General features: G+C 44.1%; 2 protein-coding genes and 1 pseudogene across 5 annotated transcripts in view; all 3 read right to left on the bottom strand.

The window, feature by feature from the left end:
- Positions 1-419: 419 nt before the first annotated feature.
- Positions 420-7285, bottom strand: LOC113030909 (rho GTPase-activating protein 32-like; annotated as a pseudogene).
- A 4894-nt stretch (positions 7286-12179) lies between these two features.
- LOC113031110 (histone H3.3) lies at positions 12180-14361 on the bottom strand. The gene is made up of 5 exons (XM_026183002.1): positions 14226-14361; positions 13123-13266; positions 12776-12928; position 12656; positions 12180-12320 (listed from the first exon to the last, which is right to left on the bottom strand). Exons 2-5 carry the CDS (start codon positions 13248-13250, stop codon positions 12192-12194), a joined length of 411 nt encoding a protein of 136 aa, XP_026038787.1. The 5' UTR covers positions 13251-13266; positions 14226-14361; the 3' UTR covers positions 12180-12191.
- A 2026-nt stretch (positions 14362-16387) lies between these two features.
- The window catches only part of arhgap32b (Rho GTPase activating protein 32b), a 121430-nt gene continuing 117753 nt past the window's right edge, over positions 16388-20064 (bottom strand). For all 4 annotated transcript variants that reach the window (XM_026182996.1, XM_026182997.1, XM_026182998.1 and 1 more), the window contains one exon: positions 16388-20051. In XM_026182996.1, the coding sequence (XP_026038781.1) occupies positions 17883-20051 (2169 nt within the window). In that variant the 3' untranslated portion in view covers positions 16388-17882. The remainder of the gene's footprint in view (positions 20052-20064) is intronic.

The raw sequence follows: 20064 nt of genomic DNA, 5'->3' as shown, positions 1-20064 counted from the left end.
TTACTGCGCAGGTGCAGGTTCATAGCCTGATAGATCTGCTGGGAGTGAACAAGCCCACGTTGTCATATGAGAAGAGGACGGGGCCTTTAACCTGTAAGCCTGGCCCTGCTCTCCCTGCGGATAGAATAGCTACGACCTTTCCGGACTCCTCTGGCGTCCCAGGATAAGTAAGCCCAGCAACTTCTTTTGCTCCCATTGGCCCGGGGGCATGTCCCTGGCTCACAAAACTTGTCCTTCCAGGAGCGAGGAGGTGTGCGAGTGAGGTAAGTGATACCCAGTCGCCTTCCACCGGAACGCCCAGGAAGTGTTCCTGCATCTCGCCGCTGTAGAGTTGAAGGTTGCCTGACTCTGTAGTTGCCGTAATGGTCGGATGTTCAGAGAAAGGCCGCCTCCAATGGGCCTGAACCGAATATGGACTGTTAGCGTCTGGACTCCGTCCGTTTCTCCAAGTAAGGCGCCAGTGGGGTAACATGGTAGTCTGCCTGCGGGACTGCTGCGCGGGGCTGCTGGGTAGGCTTTGCACTGTTACACCGGTCGGTGGTAGAAGAACATGTCGTCATCTTGGAGGACTTCAGTCCTCTGGCATGGCACTGAGCGAATGCTGGAAGGAAAGGCGGAGCGAGTGCACTCTGCGCGATGGAGGGATTAGCCATAGGGTTCTGTCATTGACTGAGCCCTGGTGCCCAGGCCTGGGGCTATGGTAACACTCCTGGGGTTTTCCTCTGAACTGATGAAGTGATGGGTAGGACTTGGGGCCCTAAAGTGCTGTATCTGTTATTATTCGGGCACTGTAGGGTATTCTGAGGCTCAGACTTTGGACACATAGGTGTGTGGAGGGACACGGTCTTGGTTGTAGTGGTGTGGATAGACTGCCGGGGCCCCAGAGTTACAGGACTCTGGTGGTAGTATGTCAGCGCTGGAGCATCAATTTTTAGGACGCGGTTTCTCCTTTAGCGTGTACAGGTAGCTTGGCTGGTGCGTGGAAGATTTTACGAGGAGGAAAGAGGACTGGTGAGGGAGGCATCATCCCATATGGCCAGACGGAGCCTTCACCAGGAATATGTAGGAGGTTTCGACTGTGGCTGAGTGCTTGCTGTGCGCCAGTTTGCTCTTATAGTGCGAACAGAGAGGAGCAGGAGGAGGGGGTTCCATAGGAGTCGTGAATTTCCAGACTCTGCACAGGCTGCACTGCTTTATGGCCCTCCCAAGGTTTCTCACAGCGCTCAGCAGAGGTGGTGCGACTCTTGCGGCTGAGCCTTTGAGAGATTGAGGGCTGGATTGGACTAATTCGGGGGAAAAGTGTGTTGGCTGTGTCTGGCTGAGAGTTGTATTGGCCTTGGCTCGCTGTGAGTTTGGGTTTGTGGTGGTGGGACTGATCTTTTCAAGCTTCTGAGCTGGCTGTTTTGTGGTTTGGAAGAACTGGGGGGGGGGGTGGTTTTGGCCTTCTCCTCGGTGTTTGACCTGAGAAAAAGAGGCCAACAAGGATAAGTCATTATTTGAGGTTCGCTATATTTATCAGGTAATTAGGGAAAAAATACAAGTAGAACAGAAAGAAAATAGTTGTTGCATTTTTTTTGTTATAGTAACACAAGACTTTCCATATGAACTGTTAAGTATCTAAGTATCAGCAGTATTTGAATGCAGAGTAGTAGTGGCTTTTATACAGTCAATTATTTAAATAGATACCTATATACATACATAAGGTAAGACGTGCAAGCCTACACCGAGGATTAACTTCTGTCAAAATAGCGAGGTGGGTGCTGAGGAACCATAACTCAATCCAAAACAGTGAGTTTTGAGATTCACTGCTCGGACCGCTTGGACAGCCAACATTAATATCGCTTACCTCAGACCATGCTGCTGTTAAGTTTCCACTGCTCCTTGTTGGTGCCACTGCGGGGTTGTGGCGCAAGTTGGAATTGCGATGAGCTACTATGAAGTGGGGACTGGTCCTGTCACAGGCTGCTGTCTTTCTGGACTTTTCCTGGTTGGAGACTCCGGGCTGTGGGTGATGTGGAGAGTGGGGCACAATTGTAAAGTGGAGTTGTCTGGTTGGGGGGTCCACGTCTGGCTTGCGATGGCAGTTATAGAGGACTTGGCACTGTCTGATGGCTAGTGATCCATGCTGGTTACTCTGGTGGCTGGTGTTTGTTTGAAGGACCTGAAGTGGAGGGCATGAGAATTGAAAACTGTTGATCACACTCTGTTGCCAGCACCGGTTTTGGGGAGTTACTTCCCCTCGATCCAGCTCCGTCTTCTGAGGCAGTCTGAATTGCTAGGCAAATAGGATTGTGGCGAGTCCTGCGAAGCTGGAGGCCTCATGCGGCTGCAGAGGCGACAGCAGGGTGATTGCAGGGCTCAGAAGGCACCGCAGTTGAGACTGAGTGGACACCATGCTGAGCAGGACTCAGCCAGGCCAGAGGCCAACATGCGGCAGCATTTTTAGGAGTGGAGGAGGAGACAGAAGAGGGATGTGTAGATTGGGAGGGAAACAAGGGGTTGGTTCCTTTGAAGAGTCAGATTGTGACTCCTAGTGGAACAGAAAACACTAAGGGAACTTGTTGGAACAATGGAATAGCAAAAGGCTCTAGGGGTTGTGAACAGGCCAGGCAATCGTTTAAGGTGCTTTAAAAGGGAAAATGCGGGAGTAAGTAAGGCTGCTCAGACATCGGAATAAAAAGGTTTAAGATGAATCCTTGCAAGCTAAACCTGGCAAAAAGTACACACAAACCTTTACTTTTTTTTCATCTAAAGACAGGTCGAAATTGTATCTCATTCGCTGCTCCTACCTTGGTGCTCTTGGCTATTAGCAGCTGTCCCTGCTGCACGCCGTCCTTCTCCCTTTACCTCGGCTGTCACATGTCAAAGGCTGCCAGTTTAGAATTCAGCTCCGATTGGAAAACTTCACTTTAGCGAAATTGCCTCAGCTACTTTCAGCAATACCACTGCCCCATCAATTGTAGTGAGAGGTCCTTGCATAATGAAGAGAGATAAAAGACTGTTGGAAAGACAGCCTGTCCAGCTTGTAACTTCACGTGTTTCTTGCGGACAAAGTGTCTGAAGAATGACAAAAGGTGTCAAACTGCGGCCTTTCCACAGTTTACATAGGTGACACGGCTGTGTGGTTTATCAGTGTTACGCAGTAAGACGCAGTAGCTTCTTGGTTCTCTGCTTTTCCCCTGTAATTCACGCTGTATCGGTGGATACGGGAAGTTCAAGGCTAGCTGATGAAGGAGCGTAGTGAGCTCCCAGAGCCATTGGTCTTGCCACAGATGTTGCCCCCGTTCCTCTTTAAAGTGGAAGCCCTCAGCCCTGACCGGTTGAATCATCACAGGGAAGGCATAGGAGGTGTCGGGAGACTGCACGGAATGACATGGGTCGAAAGTCCAGGGAGCGCCATCCCGATGTCTGGAGGCTGAGGGTCACGATCTTCACCTGCTGAGCGTGGAGGCGAGATAGAGCAGGCACACAGTGGTTCCTTCGTCTCCGTCGCTGTCTCATGGCCATCCAGGTTATCATACGAGTTGCAGTGCTTGCCGGCTGTCCAGCAGCTCGCCGTTAAAAGAGGTACAGGCAAGCATCGCTGCTGGGAGCTGGTCGCCGAGACGGTACACCTTGACTCGCCTGGGCGGAGAACAAACACAAAACATTAAAAGATAACGACCGATTAGCTTTCTATTCCAAGTTTAAGGGAACGTGGAGTCATAAATATTACTTCAACATTATGCAGGCGAACTCAGTGACTCTCACTTTTGGCTGACCTTAATGTTGCAGTGTCTCCTCTTCCTCCTGAACAACAACCAATCAACTTTCACTGCTTTCACTTATGCGGTGTATTTTGGTTAAGCTCTTTTGCTGCACAACGCTGATTAGCTCCAGACAGTGTTACTGCAGATGCGGCTGTGAGCACTCACAGCGAGAGCCATACCTTCAGCTCATCTAGGCTCACTGGGATTGCGGGCAACTTCGCTTGACATAGAGAAGACCTTGCCCAGGTTAAAGAAGAACGCACACTACCTACAGGAGACTTCTCTCGACTTGCTTAGCGGTCTCTTTCCATAATAGAAAAGCGATGTATCGACAAGAAAGTCTTGCAGTCTCACCAGAACACAGGCAGAAGGAGCACCATGCAAGGTTTTTCCATTATAATAGACATAATATAAAACAGGAAAACAGCTGACTCTCTTGGAAACTTCCCATGACGGTGTTGGAACTTGCCCTGCAGAGCAGCTTGGACCTTCACCACTTGCAATGTACTTTGCTGTGTCTTCAGTGACTGGGAGTGTTGATCTGAGCCTGGTTCCTGCCTGGGCCTCCTCTAGACTTAGAAGCTTTGTTGAGGGTGATGAAACGCCAGCAGGGACTTTGGCGTGACAAAGAGTTGTGACCTGACAATTGAGCAGAAAAACGAAAATCAGGGGCAACTATTTGAATGTAGCTTTAATGTGTGCACGCTGGCGGGATGTCTAACCTGCTCCCTCTCTTATTAGTGAGCTTGGTTTAGTGCTGAAAAGCACGTCAACATGGTTCAAATTGAAACTCCACCACTACAGACTGGATTTCGGAACTTCCATTTGAGGTGCTGTGCCGCTGAAGCAGGCGGATTCAATCTGTTTTGACCTGAGAAACAAGAGAAACGCGAAACAGAAGTGAAATTTTCGTTATAACTCAGTTAAAGAAAATTGGATTTAGTAAAAACCATTCTGAGATGAATTTTCCCAATCGTGATGGCTGCCTTAAACCTTCAGTTTCAGCAGAGATGACCTCATATTAAAACAATAAACAGACAGGTTTGTACTTTGTGTGGCAACATTAGAAATCAGGCCAGTCTAAGAACCAGGTGGTGGCACCAAAAAGAACAGCAACTTTTCATTGTCTTATACTTGAAATTAAAAGTCATCTGAGCATCTTGAAAGTCTCAGCCGTTGAGCAAAATGTACAGATTGAAGAGTTACAATTCATCAACACAATGAAAGAAAGCAGGATGACTCTACCTCAGCAAGGTTGGGCGCCACACGTGGCAAGTTCTTTACGTGCATGTTGGTTATGTAGGCTAATTGCTGCCAGGCGGAAGTGCCTACATTGAGAGAACTTTCCAAAGGTCCTTAAGATCACATTTCAGAGCAACTTGCTCCATTCAGTTTGATGTGCACGCTTACTGACAGATAAACTGTCTTCAGAGCATCAGCGTTTTGCTTTAATCCCTATTGGAATGCAGTTGCAATTTCACCACAGTCTGCGGAAATTCAATTAATCTAACACAGACAAGATTCATCAGTTGCAACAGCATACAAGAAGCTCTGTTCTAACACCATCAGACAGACAACCTGAATGCACAGCCGATGTGGCGTGGTGAACCCTGCAGCTCCTTTAGCCTGCAATGGGGGGCAATTGCCCTCTTTACACTAACCTGTAATTGCGGTTGGCGGAAGCTGCTGGATGCACTGGCTGGATTTTCATGAGTCGTTCTTCGTCTGTCGCTGCTGATACAGCCTCCTTCGAGTGAAAAGCAAAACAGAGCATTAGGAGAAGGGAGAGAAACTGACAGTAATGTGATTTGGCGCCTATGTCCACATTAACTAATCCATTGATATGTCCCGAGTGTCATGTGATATATAGGGCACAGGACAGAACATCGGTCTGTAACCGCGAAGCCCCCTCCTTCAGTCTAGCTGCCATAAGCAACCAGAAGTATTTACATTCATCCTGAGGACTGCCTCGTGGTGGCTTGGAGGAAGAGTGTGTTATTCCAATCACACACAGTGGTTAGCTGCATCTTTTAATGGACGAGCCGTGTGTCGAATGCGGGCTATTATTTAGGGGTGTCTATGGAGCCCGATGAGTGGAGGAGGAATTTCAAGAATTCCCGTATAAGATAAAACGCTGTTTTATTTTCTTTCTATCGAGATCAAATTTGAAAAGTCAGGCAGTCAGTCACGGGCCATCTGCCACAGTAGCAGGCCCGTAGCCACAGGTTAGTTGTTTTACTTACAGAGAACTTTCTCGTAGAACTGGTAGGTTGAGCAGTGGATTAGGCCGCTTCTGAGTAGAGTTTACCAGAGCGAGGCCACAGTGGATGTCTGGATGTATAAACATCTTTGGTTCAAAGTCCAGGATCTGCTGCTCAGAGTCAAAACTCGATGCATGATGGGAGAGAAAGGACCAAGGCAACAAACTGCAGTCAACAAACTAAACATGGGCAGTGCTGAGACAGGCCATTGAAAACGGTTCTACTTTCCAGTAGTGTGTGCAAAGATTTCTTTCCCAGCAATGCATCAATCTTTTCTCCATATAAATTACAACAATGTCAGAGTTCACATGGCTCAGGATTGGGCAGAGCAGGTCATTTACTAATCTGAAAACGTTGGTGGTTCGATTCCCCGGTTGCTTCCATCCTGCATGCAGATGCGTGGAACCCTGAGCTGCTCCTGATTGCATCATCAAAGTTGTGATCATGAGAAAAGATCAACGTGTGTCTGTGAATGGGTGAGAGAGAATGTTTGTATAAGTACTTGAGTGTTGAGTCCCAAGCATTGGATGTCGGTCAGTTTGTTGCTCTAGTACCGCAATTTCTGGATATTGAAGCAATGCCAGAAGCCGGTAAATGCCGTCCACCACGCCCGTCTTCTCAATGAATTCCGTGCAAGCTCTTGAGGACCTGGGGGCACTGTCAAACAAAACACAACAGGCAATCACTCATTTCAATCTTTGTGGGAGCGCAGGACCGGAAGAAGATGCCAGGATATGAGTGGAACCAACTTTTTGTGTTTTTTTGATGGAAAACACTCTCTGGAGCTTAGAGTGGACACAGATACGCATACTGAATCATGCATTTCTTGAACCTGGTAATGTTAGGTTTTGCCTTTAAAAACATTTAGTTTTGATGCAGGGCACATCTGTAAGCAAACTGTCAGCGGATGAGGCAACCAATCACCGAGCCAGTGATTGTTGGTTAGACCGTAAAATCACGAAAAGGCTTAGTGTCTCCTCATTCCTCCGTCAGGAGCTATGACAGAATACAGGACATGTTATCGTCTATTGTGAGCGTGTCTATGGAAGTAATACGTGTGATATATGTTACGAGGAGGGCCTCCCCACAGCTCACACTCATTTTAGATGACAGATTGGACACTTGCTAAAGCAGCTGTTTCCATTCCACACTGTAGCCAAGAGAAATAAGGCCATTCATTTCAATGTGAACAACAAGCGGATATGTCTACCGACAGGAAGAGACCGAGTGGGAGAACTTGTTACAAGTATCTCTTTCCACAAAGATGCACAGCATGGTGTTTAAATGTGGAAATCACTGACTGTTTCCTCATCTTTTTAAAAGCACTTTAAAACTGTTAACCTGCGCTGTGTTCAACCAGAGTGAAAACCCTTATTCCTTACTCACGGATGTATCAATGAGCTGGGTTTTTGAGATGGCATACAATTACAGAAGGCTACAATGGATCTTTTATGTTGTGCTGGGAGCCAATGCCTGTTTCCTACAGACGTCTGTACAATCATTACTGTATTTTAGAATCGGAGGCGTCACAACTTGATGGACAGAAAAGAACGCAGTTTAAGCACTTCCAGCAAAATAAGTGAATTCATGGTGCCTTTACAGATGACGACAAAATTTTAGCCCCCTATGAAAATGTTATTTTGTTTTTAATTGTTTTTTAGTTATTCCCAAGTGCTGGTTAACAGTAGCAAGAGAATTTTTCAATACAGGCTTTTCCAAAAAGTACAGTGTATTTTGGAACCTTTTCGCTAATATTTTTTCTTTGGATTCAGAAACAAAATGACTTCATTCAAACTTAAACGTTTGCAGAATCAAAATTTTCCAGGCTGTTCTTTAAGTGTCCGTTCTTGCAGAAGCAGTGTTCTGGCGTCTTCCTCAAAGTAACCCTAACTGTTCTGACCGAGCCCATGTGACTGAGACCTACGTCTCCCCTTAAACGGGTAGGGCAGGATTTCCGAGGTCGTCCAGCAGTCCTTCACCCACAATGTTGTGACAGAGCACCCACTGATAAGGCGACTATACAGTTACATGGTTGAACTGTGATCGCTGTAAACAAATGCTGACTGGCCAATATGAGGAATCCTGCACGTCCACACATGCCGCAATGTCATCACATTAAACCTGAACAAATGGGCTTATAAGCTGAACTAAAATTTAAGTTTTACTTGATCAGTGCTCAACACAGAGCAGTATTATTAAGCCGGCAGAGTTATGTTAGGGTTGAATCAAGGCCACCATTATGACCATTATAGCCAGATACAGAGTCTGCAGTGGACTTTTCGAATACCAGCAAGCTCAGTGCAACAGCATGAGCTACTAGTCATATTTGCATGCCGTATGAGGCGGACGCCATTCAAACAACTGCTAACGATAACAGGTGAGTGAATATAATCTGGTTTATGCTGCAGTGTAATACTTTTCTGGTGTCCTTCGAAAGCTCTTTGGTCTTGGCCATGGCGGCGTTTGGAGTCTGACTGTTTGAGGCTGTGGACAGGTGTCTTTTATACAGATGATGAGTTCAAACAGGTGCCATTCATACAGGTAACGAGTGGGGGACAGAAAAGCTTCTTACAGAAGACGTTACAGGTCTGTGAGAGCCAGAGATTTTCCTTGTTTGAGGTGACCAAATACTTATTTTCCACCCTGATTTACGAATCAATTCTTTACAAATCCTACCATGTGGATTCATGGATTTTTTTTTCACATTCTGTCTCTCACAGTTGAAGTGTACCTCTGGTGCAAATTACTGACCTCTGTCATCATTTTAAGTGGGGGAACTTGCACAATCGGTGGCTGACTAAATACTTTTTTGCCCCACTGTAATTACAAAAACAGGTAGCAGTGGGAATGTGAGCATGATTTTGGAAGAAATCATAGAATTCTAGGAAAAAAGGATGGAAAAATGTTAGCAGCTGTTTCTGTCTTCATTCCAGCTGTGTCCATTTGTTGGTGACAAATGTTGCTGGATAGTGATGTGGACATAAGCATACCTAACTGAGTGTGTGAGGCAACATTTCCAGCAGTGCTTGCAGTTGTAAAAATACTATATGCAATGCTAGATGAATATTATAACTGTTACTGTTTTAGGAGCAATAGATTATTATTTTTACTCCTGTTTTTTGTTTCCTGATTAAAACTAAATAAAGAAAATGTTGGACTTTGATTTGTGGGGAATATATTGTAGTGTTATGGCTAAATATCTATTTTAACGTCCATCCCCCTTAAAAAAATAAGCAAAATGCTCTCATTTTGTCTGTCTATGCTTTAAGAACTGCAATAGTCCTGTATTCCTAGAAATATGAGTATAATATTTTAACTAGGGGCAGCACGCCCATACGGTAAAAAGAACTGGCTGAGTAGCAGCATATCACTGAAAATAAAAGCGAACCGAGCCCTGAGGAACGCCACAAAAAACATAGACAACACGGACGCAAGTGTTATCTCTGTCTGCAGAAAAGGTAGCCATTAGCTTACCCAGGGATCTTTTAATTCAAACCCAGGTTTCGAGATGATCCAGAGAGTGTATTGCTCAACGTTTGCGACAGAGTTGCTCAGTTTAGTGCTTTTAAATGTGCTTTCTCTGTTAAAGCATAATAATGATACTCATAAAATACATTAAGTAAAATGAAACTGAAATCTCTTTCTCCAGTACCTTAGATTTCTTAGATAACCTTTTCAGTAACTGAGGATCTAGTTTTTCTGCATCTATAGATTAGTTTAATTTACTATCATTTACTATATTCTACTATAATAGATTAATTTACTATAATAAACAAATCATTTTATGTTCAGTAATTTTTTTATATGATCATATTCTGAGAAGAAACTTAGTAGAATAAAAATATAATGAAATATGAAGTAGATGAGAATATTTTATTCCAAATACACCAGATATGGGTGGGAAGGAAATAGTAAATGGTCAGGATATACAGTAGAAACATGTGTCGGGAAGCGTGGATTGCATTCCCTCTGTATACATGTAGATTTTCTCCAGTGGAGATTCAAAGAATGAATGTTTACAGCTTCATGCTGACAACAGAGGGACCAGGTGTCCTACTTTATGTGGAGCTGCACAGCATTGTCATGTTTTATTGTAAAGTCTGTCTTTTGTGAAATAAAGAAAGGACTCACCCTAACGTTAGAAGCTTTGCAGGTTTCTGTGGAACAAACTAGCACAAACAAACAAAATGCAACAGTTAAAAATATTAACAAAGTAGGTGACACCAGTGGGAGGTAATTCTCAAAGTTTTTGTTTGTATTTTGCCTATTATTTATTTATTTATACACAGGACACATGAATCTCTTATGCGCATCTATACAAGCATTCCCACTGAAACTGAGGAGCAGACAATAAGCAGCTTAAAGAGTTCATTTTTTAATCGAGTAAACTTCAGATTCCTTCTATGCTTGCAGTGGGAAAAAACTGGACTCCATTGAAATAGTTCACAGGCACATTCAGACCTTAACATGCTAAATGCCAAACTGTGACCTGCATAGTTTTGTATGTCCAATAATAACATTTCTTTCACCTCTCACCTGTATTAATTTGCCACACGTGGTGCTTTCTCCCCACTTAGCTCTCCAGGATTTGTTCACCTTACTTGACTCATGAGTGATTTCAGTGGTGAAAATACTTTTATGTAAATACATCATTTTTTACTACACAAAATTCAGTTACTAAATATTTTGGCCTGTGAAAACCCTGTCCCCATTAGAGGCCTCTGTACGATGTTCTGGCAGCGTTTTTTTCTACTTTTTCTTTGAACATGTGTCACTTATGTTTATGGACTCTTTTACTGACGAGTTTGCTGCCGTTAAATCCTTATTTGGTTAAGGTCTCCCCCATGTGGAAGTTTGGCTTCTCTGCACTGATAAACAGCACAGCTTTCTGTTCAGATTGAACTGCAGCATACGTAACGCCAAACATGACACACAAACTCTCATCCACGTGTTTTAACATCTATTTATTACCACCATAATATGAGAAAATTGGAAAATACAAAGATCAGCTTATTTATACGTCTGAAAATCTCAAGGAATAAGAAAAATATAAAAGAAAAAAGTATGAGGTTATACTGTGCATCCCAAATTTTGATAAGGGACAGATTATATGCTCAGGTGTAGAGAAGCTGCAGGAGACACACAGACCCTAAACATGCAGAGGTTCACTATGTCAATTCATACTGGTGTGACAAGTATAATGCTAATCTGTGGTGACAGAGAGATGGAGGCTGAATGTGACGACTAATCTACAGTGAACAGAAGAGGAGACAGTGAGACCCCGCCCCCTCGTGGCTGCCATTAGAATTGAAGTTTCCTTGGAAAATGGAGAAGCCCTTCCTGATTTTCTGTAACAAATCACTGCAAACAAAAAGACCCTAACTGATAATGTTGATACTATTAATTGCTTATTACTCCTATTTTGATAACTGTATAAGTGGTAAGGAGGAGATGCTCCTCTATGAATTAGATGTGTAAAACAAAAATAGACACCATATCCACAACAATAATATTCTTAAGAAACCAAGAGATTTTTGTTTGAGCACAAGCTGGTTTGGAAGATCAGTTTTCACAGGAGCACACAAACAAACGAGCAGGTTTCACAGGTGACGGAGGTGCACTGAAAAGCTACAGCTGCAGAGCAACAGGAGAGTCGGGGTGCAGAAGGACGCACTGAGCAGGAGGATGTTCAGAGGGGGCGGAGGCCTCGGGACTAGTTTTAATAGCACCCTGCTGTGGAAGTTGTGGCTCCCCTTTAAGCAGACTAACCCCCTCGGCCCTTGTCCCTCTGCTTTGGCTCCTTTTGCCACAAAAACTGCACCTGCTCAACTCCAGGTGAGCTTACTGATGGGCTTCCAGATTTGAAGTAGCTCCCAAACCCAGGAATGCATGTTTGCCTATGTGTGCACATGTGCATCTGATCTGCCAACCCTTTACATGCACGAAGAAGGTACCCTAAAACATTTGGTGAAGACAAAAAAAATTACAAATTGATCAGACTTCAACATATTTCTATCTCTTCATAATCAAGATTACTCTAAAGTCTACCGAAGAAGCTGGGTAGGCTGGGAGAGAATGGAATAGGGACGGGTGGAGGTGGGTGGATGGAGTAAAATGAAACGAGTAAAGGCAGGATGGGTAAAGAAAAATAGGACACAGATGAAAACATCAGGGAGGCCATCTAAGCGCGCTCTCCACGGATGCGGCGTGCCAGCTGGATGTCTTTGGGCATAATAGTGACACGCTTGGCATGGATGGCACACAGGTTAGTGTCCTCAAACAGACCCACCAGGTACGCCTCACTAGCCTCCTGCAGGGGACAAACACAAACAACATTAGCAGTACATATTAATGATGTTGTAATATAAGAGAAAAGAACCTAAACTTTGATCTGCTGCATTGGTTTAAGTGTAGTCCTTAAATATCGACAGCTGAAAGCACGTAATTCTCTAACAGCCCTTAAAAAGTCATAACAAAGGACAAGACAGACTTGCATATAATATAAAACCCTTCAGAGTTCACATTACAAGTTAAACTCATGGACCAAACATTTGGAAACCTCTCTACAGAGACACATTGATGAATCAAAAATTAGTGCCGCTAATCGTACTAAGTGCTAAAAAACAGTTTGGGGGAAAAAAAAACCCTAATCAAACAAATTTAGAAGAATAAGGAAAGTGATGTCAAAGCTTCTACTAGCAAAAAAAACAAACTGTTAACAGCATGGACCTCCTTCCCACATCCAACATAGCAGTGTGGCTTCACTGCAGAGCTCCAATGGCAGCGCTCTGGAAACGTAGGTCAGTCTTGAAGTCCTGAGCAATCTCCCTCACCAGGCGCTGGAAGGGCAGCTTACGGATCAGAAGCTCAGTGGACTTCTGGTATCGACGGATCTCTCTCAGAGCCACCGTACCAGGCCTGAAACGCATGACCTCAAGCTCAGTACAATCATTTATTTATTTTTACACCTGTCAGTAATGTTGACAGTTAAGGCTGAGTCTCCCTAATTAAAATACTTTTTGTGGCTCCGAGCAGAATTTGCAGGGTAAAGATTGCTCATTAAACGTCTGATATGATAAGGAGCAATTAATGTGACTCAAAATGAACGTTACCTGTAACGATGGGGCTTTTTGACACCACCTGTGGAAGGGGCGCTCTTGCGGGCAGCCTTGGTGGCCAGCTGCTTACGAGGAGCCTTTCCTCCAGTGGACTTACGAGCAGTCTGCTTGGTACGAGCCATTACGACAGAGTATCACCTGACGGAATACAAAAAAAACCCCCAACAATGTATCTGTTTCTATTCGCTTCATCGTGACATTATCGTTGCACACTGGACAAATGATCCTGCTAAGCTAGTGGCCTTGAACTCAGATAAATAACTAAATTATTTAAAGTTTCCAATATTCAGTGCAGCAGCTCTGAAATATATATAAGTAATTAAAAACATACAACTTGCCCCCTTTTACCACTTCGTTTTATTTGTTATCAAGTAATTATGCATTTTGAGTTTTTAATATTTTTGTATCAATTATTAACGATCTATAATTAAACATGTTATAAATACTTGGTTCTTAAGTCATTTTGGACCTCCTGATAAAACTTTTCCCCCGGGTTTGGCCGCTGCACAAACACAAAGACTTTAGCCAATCTAGAGACTGTGGGATCCCAATTTAGCCAATCACAACCTTTAACAGGCCGTCACTCTGAATCCCACCAATCAGCTGTGGCTCCACTGTACACCCAAACCAATGATGTTTCAGCCAGGAGTATTTTAGGGCGGGACAAGTATTGTTAACTCCGCCTCATACCGCAAGATTATGGCCGCAGACCGAAACGAACCTACCAATACACAGGCAACGAGCGGGATGTAAACTTTGACATTTTCCCACCAAAACAGAAAATGTGTGCTCACAAGAGCATTAACAAATCGTAGTAGACAAGTAAGCGTATCGAAAAACAGTCAAAGACTGATGAAGTAGAGGTATTTTAAAGCGAAAAAGCGAGGTAGAAATCGCCGCTGAAAGTGGACTAGATATTTCGGCAGTGGAAGTACTGAGCCGTTTTTCTCTGCCTGGGGGAAGCTGCTTTCTCTTTCACAACACCATCGAAAAAACACGATATTAAAGCAAAAAAATAAGTTTATCTACTCTATTTTCTTCACCAAATGGTGACTATTGTTCTTAGTTAAGAAATAATTAAGGAATTTTTTACTTACCGGGGGTGAATTTAGTCTCTTTTCTTCGCAAGGATAGAAGTGTGTTCTGGTTGTCTGGCAGTGTCAGATATTTACTATCTCTCACACAATGGAAGCAGAGCGAGCGGGAGCAAAATGGCGCCCGTGTCAATCATCTGTCTCCCACAATGCAATGGTAACATTTGTAAACAATCTAACTTCATTTCCTCAAGTTTTCTCCTTCACACTCCAACGATGTAGAAAACACTAGATCAAGAAAATCATAAAATAATTACGTTTTCGACTTTTTTTTAACGCTTTGCCTCAAAACCGCGTGTTAACAAATGTAAAACGCAAAACCAATGAGAGAATATGATAAATATCAGGGCACACTTTGACTTCGAACAGTAGGGAAAGGAAATGGATAACACTGAACTTTTTTTTTTATAACAAACCAAATATTTGTTATTCGCAACATAAATTAGTCCAGATTAGACTTGAATGTATTTTTTAATTAAAGGAAAAACATTTCTCTTTATCATGCTAAAAATATAATGTAAGTGCGCTAACCGAAATGAAAAAATATTACTTGTCTGTTTTAGTAATTATGGATCTCCGTTATAAACTCAAACGAGAAACTGAATTTAGATGACAAACATGACAGCTGTGTCATCATATCAGTCCTACTGCAATTGTCTTTTTTACACGAGGTTTCTGATCAGTATATGAAACAGGAGGGAAACTAAGTACAAGCACAACTCCAAACTCTGCAGTTCTCTTGCCAAACCTGAGCGTTTCTGTTCTTGTGGTGGTGGAATGATTTCAACACATTCTCCTTCATGTTGGTCACTTTTAAGCATTAGACGTTATACCAAAGTTGGGGTAAGACAATTACATTAATTTTTTAAAAAGCTGATTCATTATATATGCTTTATGTTTTCATAAATGTTTCTCTGGAAAGGAATTAATATTCTTATGCATTTTAGATCCCCCTGTTGGTCAAATTGAGAAAGCCATGGGGTTTGTGGAGCTGTCATTTTAAAATACATATGGCATTCTGGTCATCATCACAGCTGAACCAGGGATTACGTTGCATTCTCTTGATTCTCCTGCAGCAAGCATTTCCTTTTTAAATAAAAGCTTACCCCAGAGATTTGTGCTTCATCCACAGGAGGGGGAAATGGACCAAATAACTGGTCAATGCCTGTGAATCTTCAGTTGTTTTCAGTCCCGTTGCACCGTGTGTATAAAACAAAAGGACATATCCATGCAGTCTGGCTTTATAAACATTTGGGAACAAATGGGTCGTTCCAAAGCACTGAATGTAATTTGAGCATGGTCCTGCAATAAGATGCTACTGTTCCAAAATGTTCCTACCGATATATTCCACCATCAGTTGTAACTGGTGTTTTTGCAAACTTAAGAAACCAGAGCAACTCAGCCACAAAGTCCAGACCATGTAAAGTTACTGAGCCGGGTCTCCAACTGCAGAGCTGCATAAAGCCACCAACACTCTGCTATTCAGTAAGTCATGTGTTGCTCTGAAAAGAAGTCCATCACAGTGCATTTACATCAAAGTTATTATAGTTCAGATAAGTTTCATTTGACTCACCTGTCCATCAAAGCCTCATCAGGTAAGCTGTGTGTGTAAATGTAGCTGAACCAATAAAGACTAAATTACATTTAATTATAGGGAACACAATATTGTTTATTTTTGTCAAAAGTATAGTTTATTTTCATTTCAGCTAACTGCGATGTTTTGCCACACCTACTTTTTACTGTAATAACTTATTTCAATCATGTAGTAAATAGTTGGGTACATGGAGAAAACAGTCATGTTTCTTGCAGCAATGATCTGTCAGCAGGAATTGGTGTTCAACATCCTGAGCAAGGCTCTTTTAACACTAGACTTGGACTACATTAGAAGATGCGGCTGTGATGCTATGAATGCGGTGCGTCATGAACGTTTTTATTTATCTTTTTCAGAGAGACAGGGGAAAGGCTGACTCACACGACTACATGTGGACTTTGAAAATACCACCTGTATTCATCACTTTAAATCTGTCGACGGTCGGTCTTTATATTCAAGCTCTTTATTTGCTCAAAGCATCAGTCATCACTCTAGTGACGTCACTAATTTAAGATACACTCGTAACACTTCTGATATCTGCGATTCTGTTTTCGAGAAACATTCAGATCCACACAAAAGCCATGGATTCTATCTCTTCCTGAACAGTTTTATTTATTTCATATCTAACTGTAGATAACTTCTATTTTGAGACGAGTGTTTTCACATTCAAGTACATAATGCCTTACATCAACGCCCCATCTGAAAAGGTAGAGGCTTTACATAAGGCAAGAGGAGCAGAACCTGCAAGCGATATAGAAGTTAAACAGTTACAGAGTACAACCTGGATTTGGACATAGTTGAAACATATTGTAATCCATCCATTATGCTTACCCCGAAAGGGCTTATAGTATAATACCAAATGAATGTACTATACACTGATTTCCAGCCCGAAAAGAAAATTGTCCCACATATCCTTAGAAGAAAAGAAAAAAAAAGAACCATCAAGGTGATACAAAACTAAATAACCCACAAAAAATCAAAATAATCCTTCAACCTTGACATATCGAGAATCGTCATGCATTTATGTATTATGACAGGAAAAATAAAATGTATGGATTGCAGGAACAAAATTTAAGGCTCATCCAAGTTTTTCCCCAACAAAGCAGCAACAATGTGTTCTTCCCCACATTGTTCAGAAGGACATTGTTTCCAGCTTTATTCAGTTAGCACAGAAAGTACCATCAATCTGATTCGGGGGGGGGGGACAAGAAAAATAACCCCTTACAGTTCTGGTGCTACAACAGGCATTCATCCACGTTCCCATCTTTATCCCATATGTGCAAGAACTGTGCCGAGTCATTTGGTCCCTCTTCTAATGAAGAACAGGAGTACCAACACATTCCATTAGAAGTCATTGTAATCAGTTTATAACAAAGTTACGTAAAAATGGCACAGTCAGAGAAAATAAAGACATTGACAAGCACTACATTAACTCAAAGTACCCGGCTGCAGGTCCTCATCCAACCTCCTGCTCAGATTCTTCAAAACAAACATGGACACGCTGCTTCTGTCACATTAGCAGGTGGCCCTGCGTCGACCTACACGTATCCTCCTCCTGAAACGACTTGTGCTGTGAAATCCAGAGAGAACGCAATGGATAGAGAAGTACACAGAACTGTTCTGTAAGAGATAGAGTGCATGCATTTCTAAAATGCAAACCTTAGTCCCAGTTGATGCTCATACCCAGCGACACACCATATAAAAAAAAAACAAAAACCAAACTAAAATCCCTTTTTATGGGTGTTTCTATTTGTATATATAGTATATATAATTTACATTTTTGTGGTTCCTAGTAAAAGTACCTCACGTCTTTCATATCATTATACATTTATGACCGGCTACTGTCTCAATCAATCACAACAACAAGACCTCATGGACAATAATTTCAGGTATACATTCAGGACTTTCTGTAAAAAGTCTTACAATATTCTTTACAATTCTTTAAAAATACAGAGAAGCAAAAATATTGGTGATACATCAGTCCACTGTCCTGCAGAGGCTGCTCAACCATAGCTCAGAGTCTTTCTTCTACACAGCTTCAGATTATTTTACACCTCCCCCTAAATGCTTCACTCTGTATGAATCTCTGTCTCGGGCCTCTGCATGGCCAGGCTAGTCTGGATAAAGGCCCCCTGACCTAGAGCTGTGGAGTAAGCTCTGTTGTTGTGGCTCACTGGAAATCCTGGGGCTGGGTAGGAGCTGGACGCTCCATGTTTTTGAACAGGGGCATGAGGCTGAGGTACTGGGTGGTAATCGTCCAAGTTGTCATAGTGGGACTGCACTGCTTTCGTGCTGTGTTTCTGACACGAGTAGTCTCTGTCTAGGTCTGCTTTGGCCTGGCTGTAGTGCTGCTCTCGGACGCTGTGCGATCGCTCGGGTTTGGAGCGGCCGATTTGTTCCCTGGGGGCTGATGACTGATCGTCTGTGCTGTGAAAGCCGCTTGATGTTTTCACTTTGCTCTGGTGGTGGTCAGAATCTGGACACTCGTAACGCGCCTGAAAGTTCCTCTTGTGTTTAGACCTGCTGCCGTCGTCTCCGGGCTCATACTTGGCCTCGTGCCGACCGCTCTCCTGCTGGTGAGAGAGACTGTGGCTCAGAGCAGAGGGGAGGGAGTGAGAGGACTGGCATTTCTTGGAGCTGCTTTGCTTGGAAAGTGCATCAGGCTTGTCACCCACTCCGCTGCCCTGGACATGCTTGTCAGTCTCCATGTACATGAGGGCTTCAGGGTCCGACACCATTTGTCTGGGCAGGTAGCGGCCGTCTTTGCTCTCAGACGGTATCAGCACAGCTTTGCCTGGGTCAGATTTACTGCGCAGGTGCAGGGTTTCATAGCCTGATATATCTGCTGGTGTGAACAAGCCCACGTTGTCATATTGAGAGAGGACGGGGCCTTTAACCTTAAGCCTGGCCCTGCTCTCCCTGCGGATAGAATGCATACGCAACCTTTCGGACTCCTCTGGGTCCCAGGATAAGTAAGCAGCAACTTCTTTGCTCCCATGCCCGGGGGGCATGTCCCTGCTCACAAAACTGTGCTCCTTCCCAGGAGGAAGAATGTGGCGAGTGAGGTAGTGATACCCAGTCGCCTTCCCACCAGGACGCCCAGGAAGTGTTCCTGCATCTCGGCCGCTGTAGGAGTGAAGGTGCCTGACTCTGATAGTGCCGTATGGGTCGATGTCATAGAAAGGCGCCTCCAATGGGCCTGAACCAGAATATGGACTGTAGCGGTACTGGACTCGTCCGTTCTCAAAGTAAGGCTGCAGCTGGGTAACATGGTAGTCTGCCTGCGAGGACTGCTGCGGGGGCTGCTGGTAGGCTTTGCACTGGTACACCGGTCGGTGGTAGAAGAACATGTCGTCATCTGGAGGAACTTCAGTCCTCTGGATGGGCACTGAGCGAATGCTGGAAGGAACATGGAGCGAGTGCACTCTGCGGATGGTGGGATAGCCATGGGTTCTGTCATGACTGTAGCCCTGGTGCCCAGGCCCTGGGGCTAGGTAAACACTCCTGGGGTTTCCTCTGGACTTGATGGAGTGATGGTAGGACCTGGGGCCTAAAGTGCTGTATCTGTTATCTATTCGGGCACTGTAGGGTATCTGAGGCTCAGACTTTGACACATAGGTGTGTGGAGGGACACTGTCTGGTTGGTAGTGGTGTGGTATAGACTGCGGGCCCAGAGTTACAGACCTCTGGTGGTAGTATGCAGCTCCTGGAGGATCAATTAGGACGGGTTCTCCTTTAGCGTGGTACAGGTAGGCTGGCTGGTGCGTGGAAGATTTACGAGGAGAAAGAGGATGGTGAGGGAGAGCATCCTCCATATGGCCAGACGGAGGACCTTCACCCAGGATATGGTAGGAGGTTTCACTGTGGCTGAGTGCTGCTGTGGCCAGTTTGCTCTCTATAGTGCGAACAGGAGGGGCAGGAGGAGTGGGTCCATAGGAGTCGTGATATTTTCCAGACTCTGCACAGGGCTGCACTGGCTTTATGGCCTCCCAAGGTTTCTCCACAGGCTCAGCAGAGGTGGGTGCGACTCTTGCGCTAGCCTTTGAGAGATGAGGCTGGGGTTGGACTAATGTCTGGGAATGTGTGTGAGGCTGTGTCTGAGCTGGAGGTTGTATTTGGGCTTGGCTCTGCTGCTGAGTTTGGGTTTGGGGTGGTGGGACTGATCTTTTCAGCTTCTGAGCTGGCTGTTCTGGTGGTTTTGGAAGAACTGGGGGTGGTGCCTTCTCCTCTGGTTTGACCTGAGAAAAAGAG

The sequence above is a fragment of the Astatotilapia calliptera genome, chromosome 10 (assembly GCF_900246225.1).
Source record: "Astatotilapia calliptera chromosome 10, fAstCal1.2, whole genome shotgun sequence".
NCBI classification, from domain to species: Eukaryota; Metazoa; Chordata; class Actinopteri; order Cichliformes; family Cichlidae; genus Astatotilapia; species Astatotilapia calliptera.
This window is presented reverse-complemented; position numbering and strand designations above follow the sequence as displayed.

What these genes read in the sequence shown, in the direction of transcription:
- LOC113031110 (XM_026183002.1), bottom strand. Translation starts at nt 13,250, where the DNA reads ATGGCTCGTACCAAGCAGACTGCTCGTAAGTCCACTGGAGGAAAGGCT. An exon ending in AAAAAGCCCCATCGTTACAG is followed by an intron (nt 12,929 to 13,122) that starts GTAACGTTCATT and finishes CATGCGTTTCAG; the next exon opens with GCCTGGTACGGTGGCTCTGA.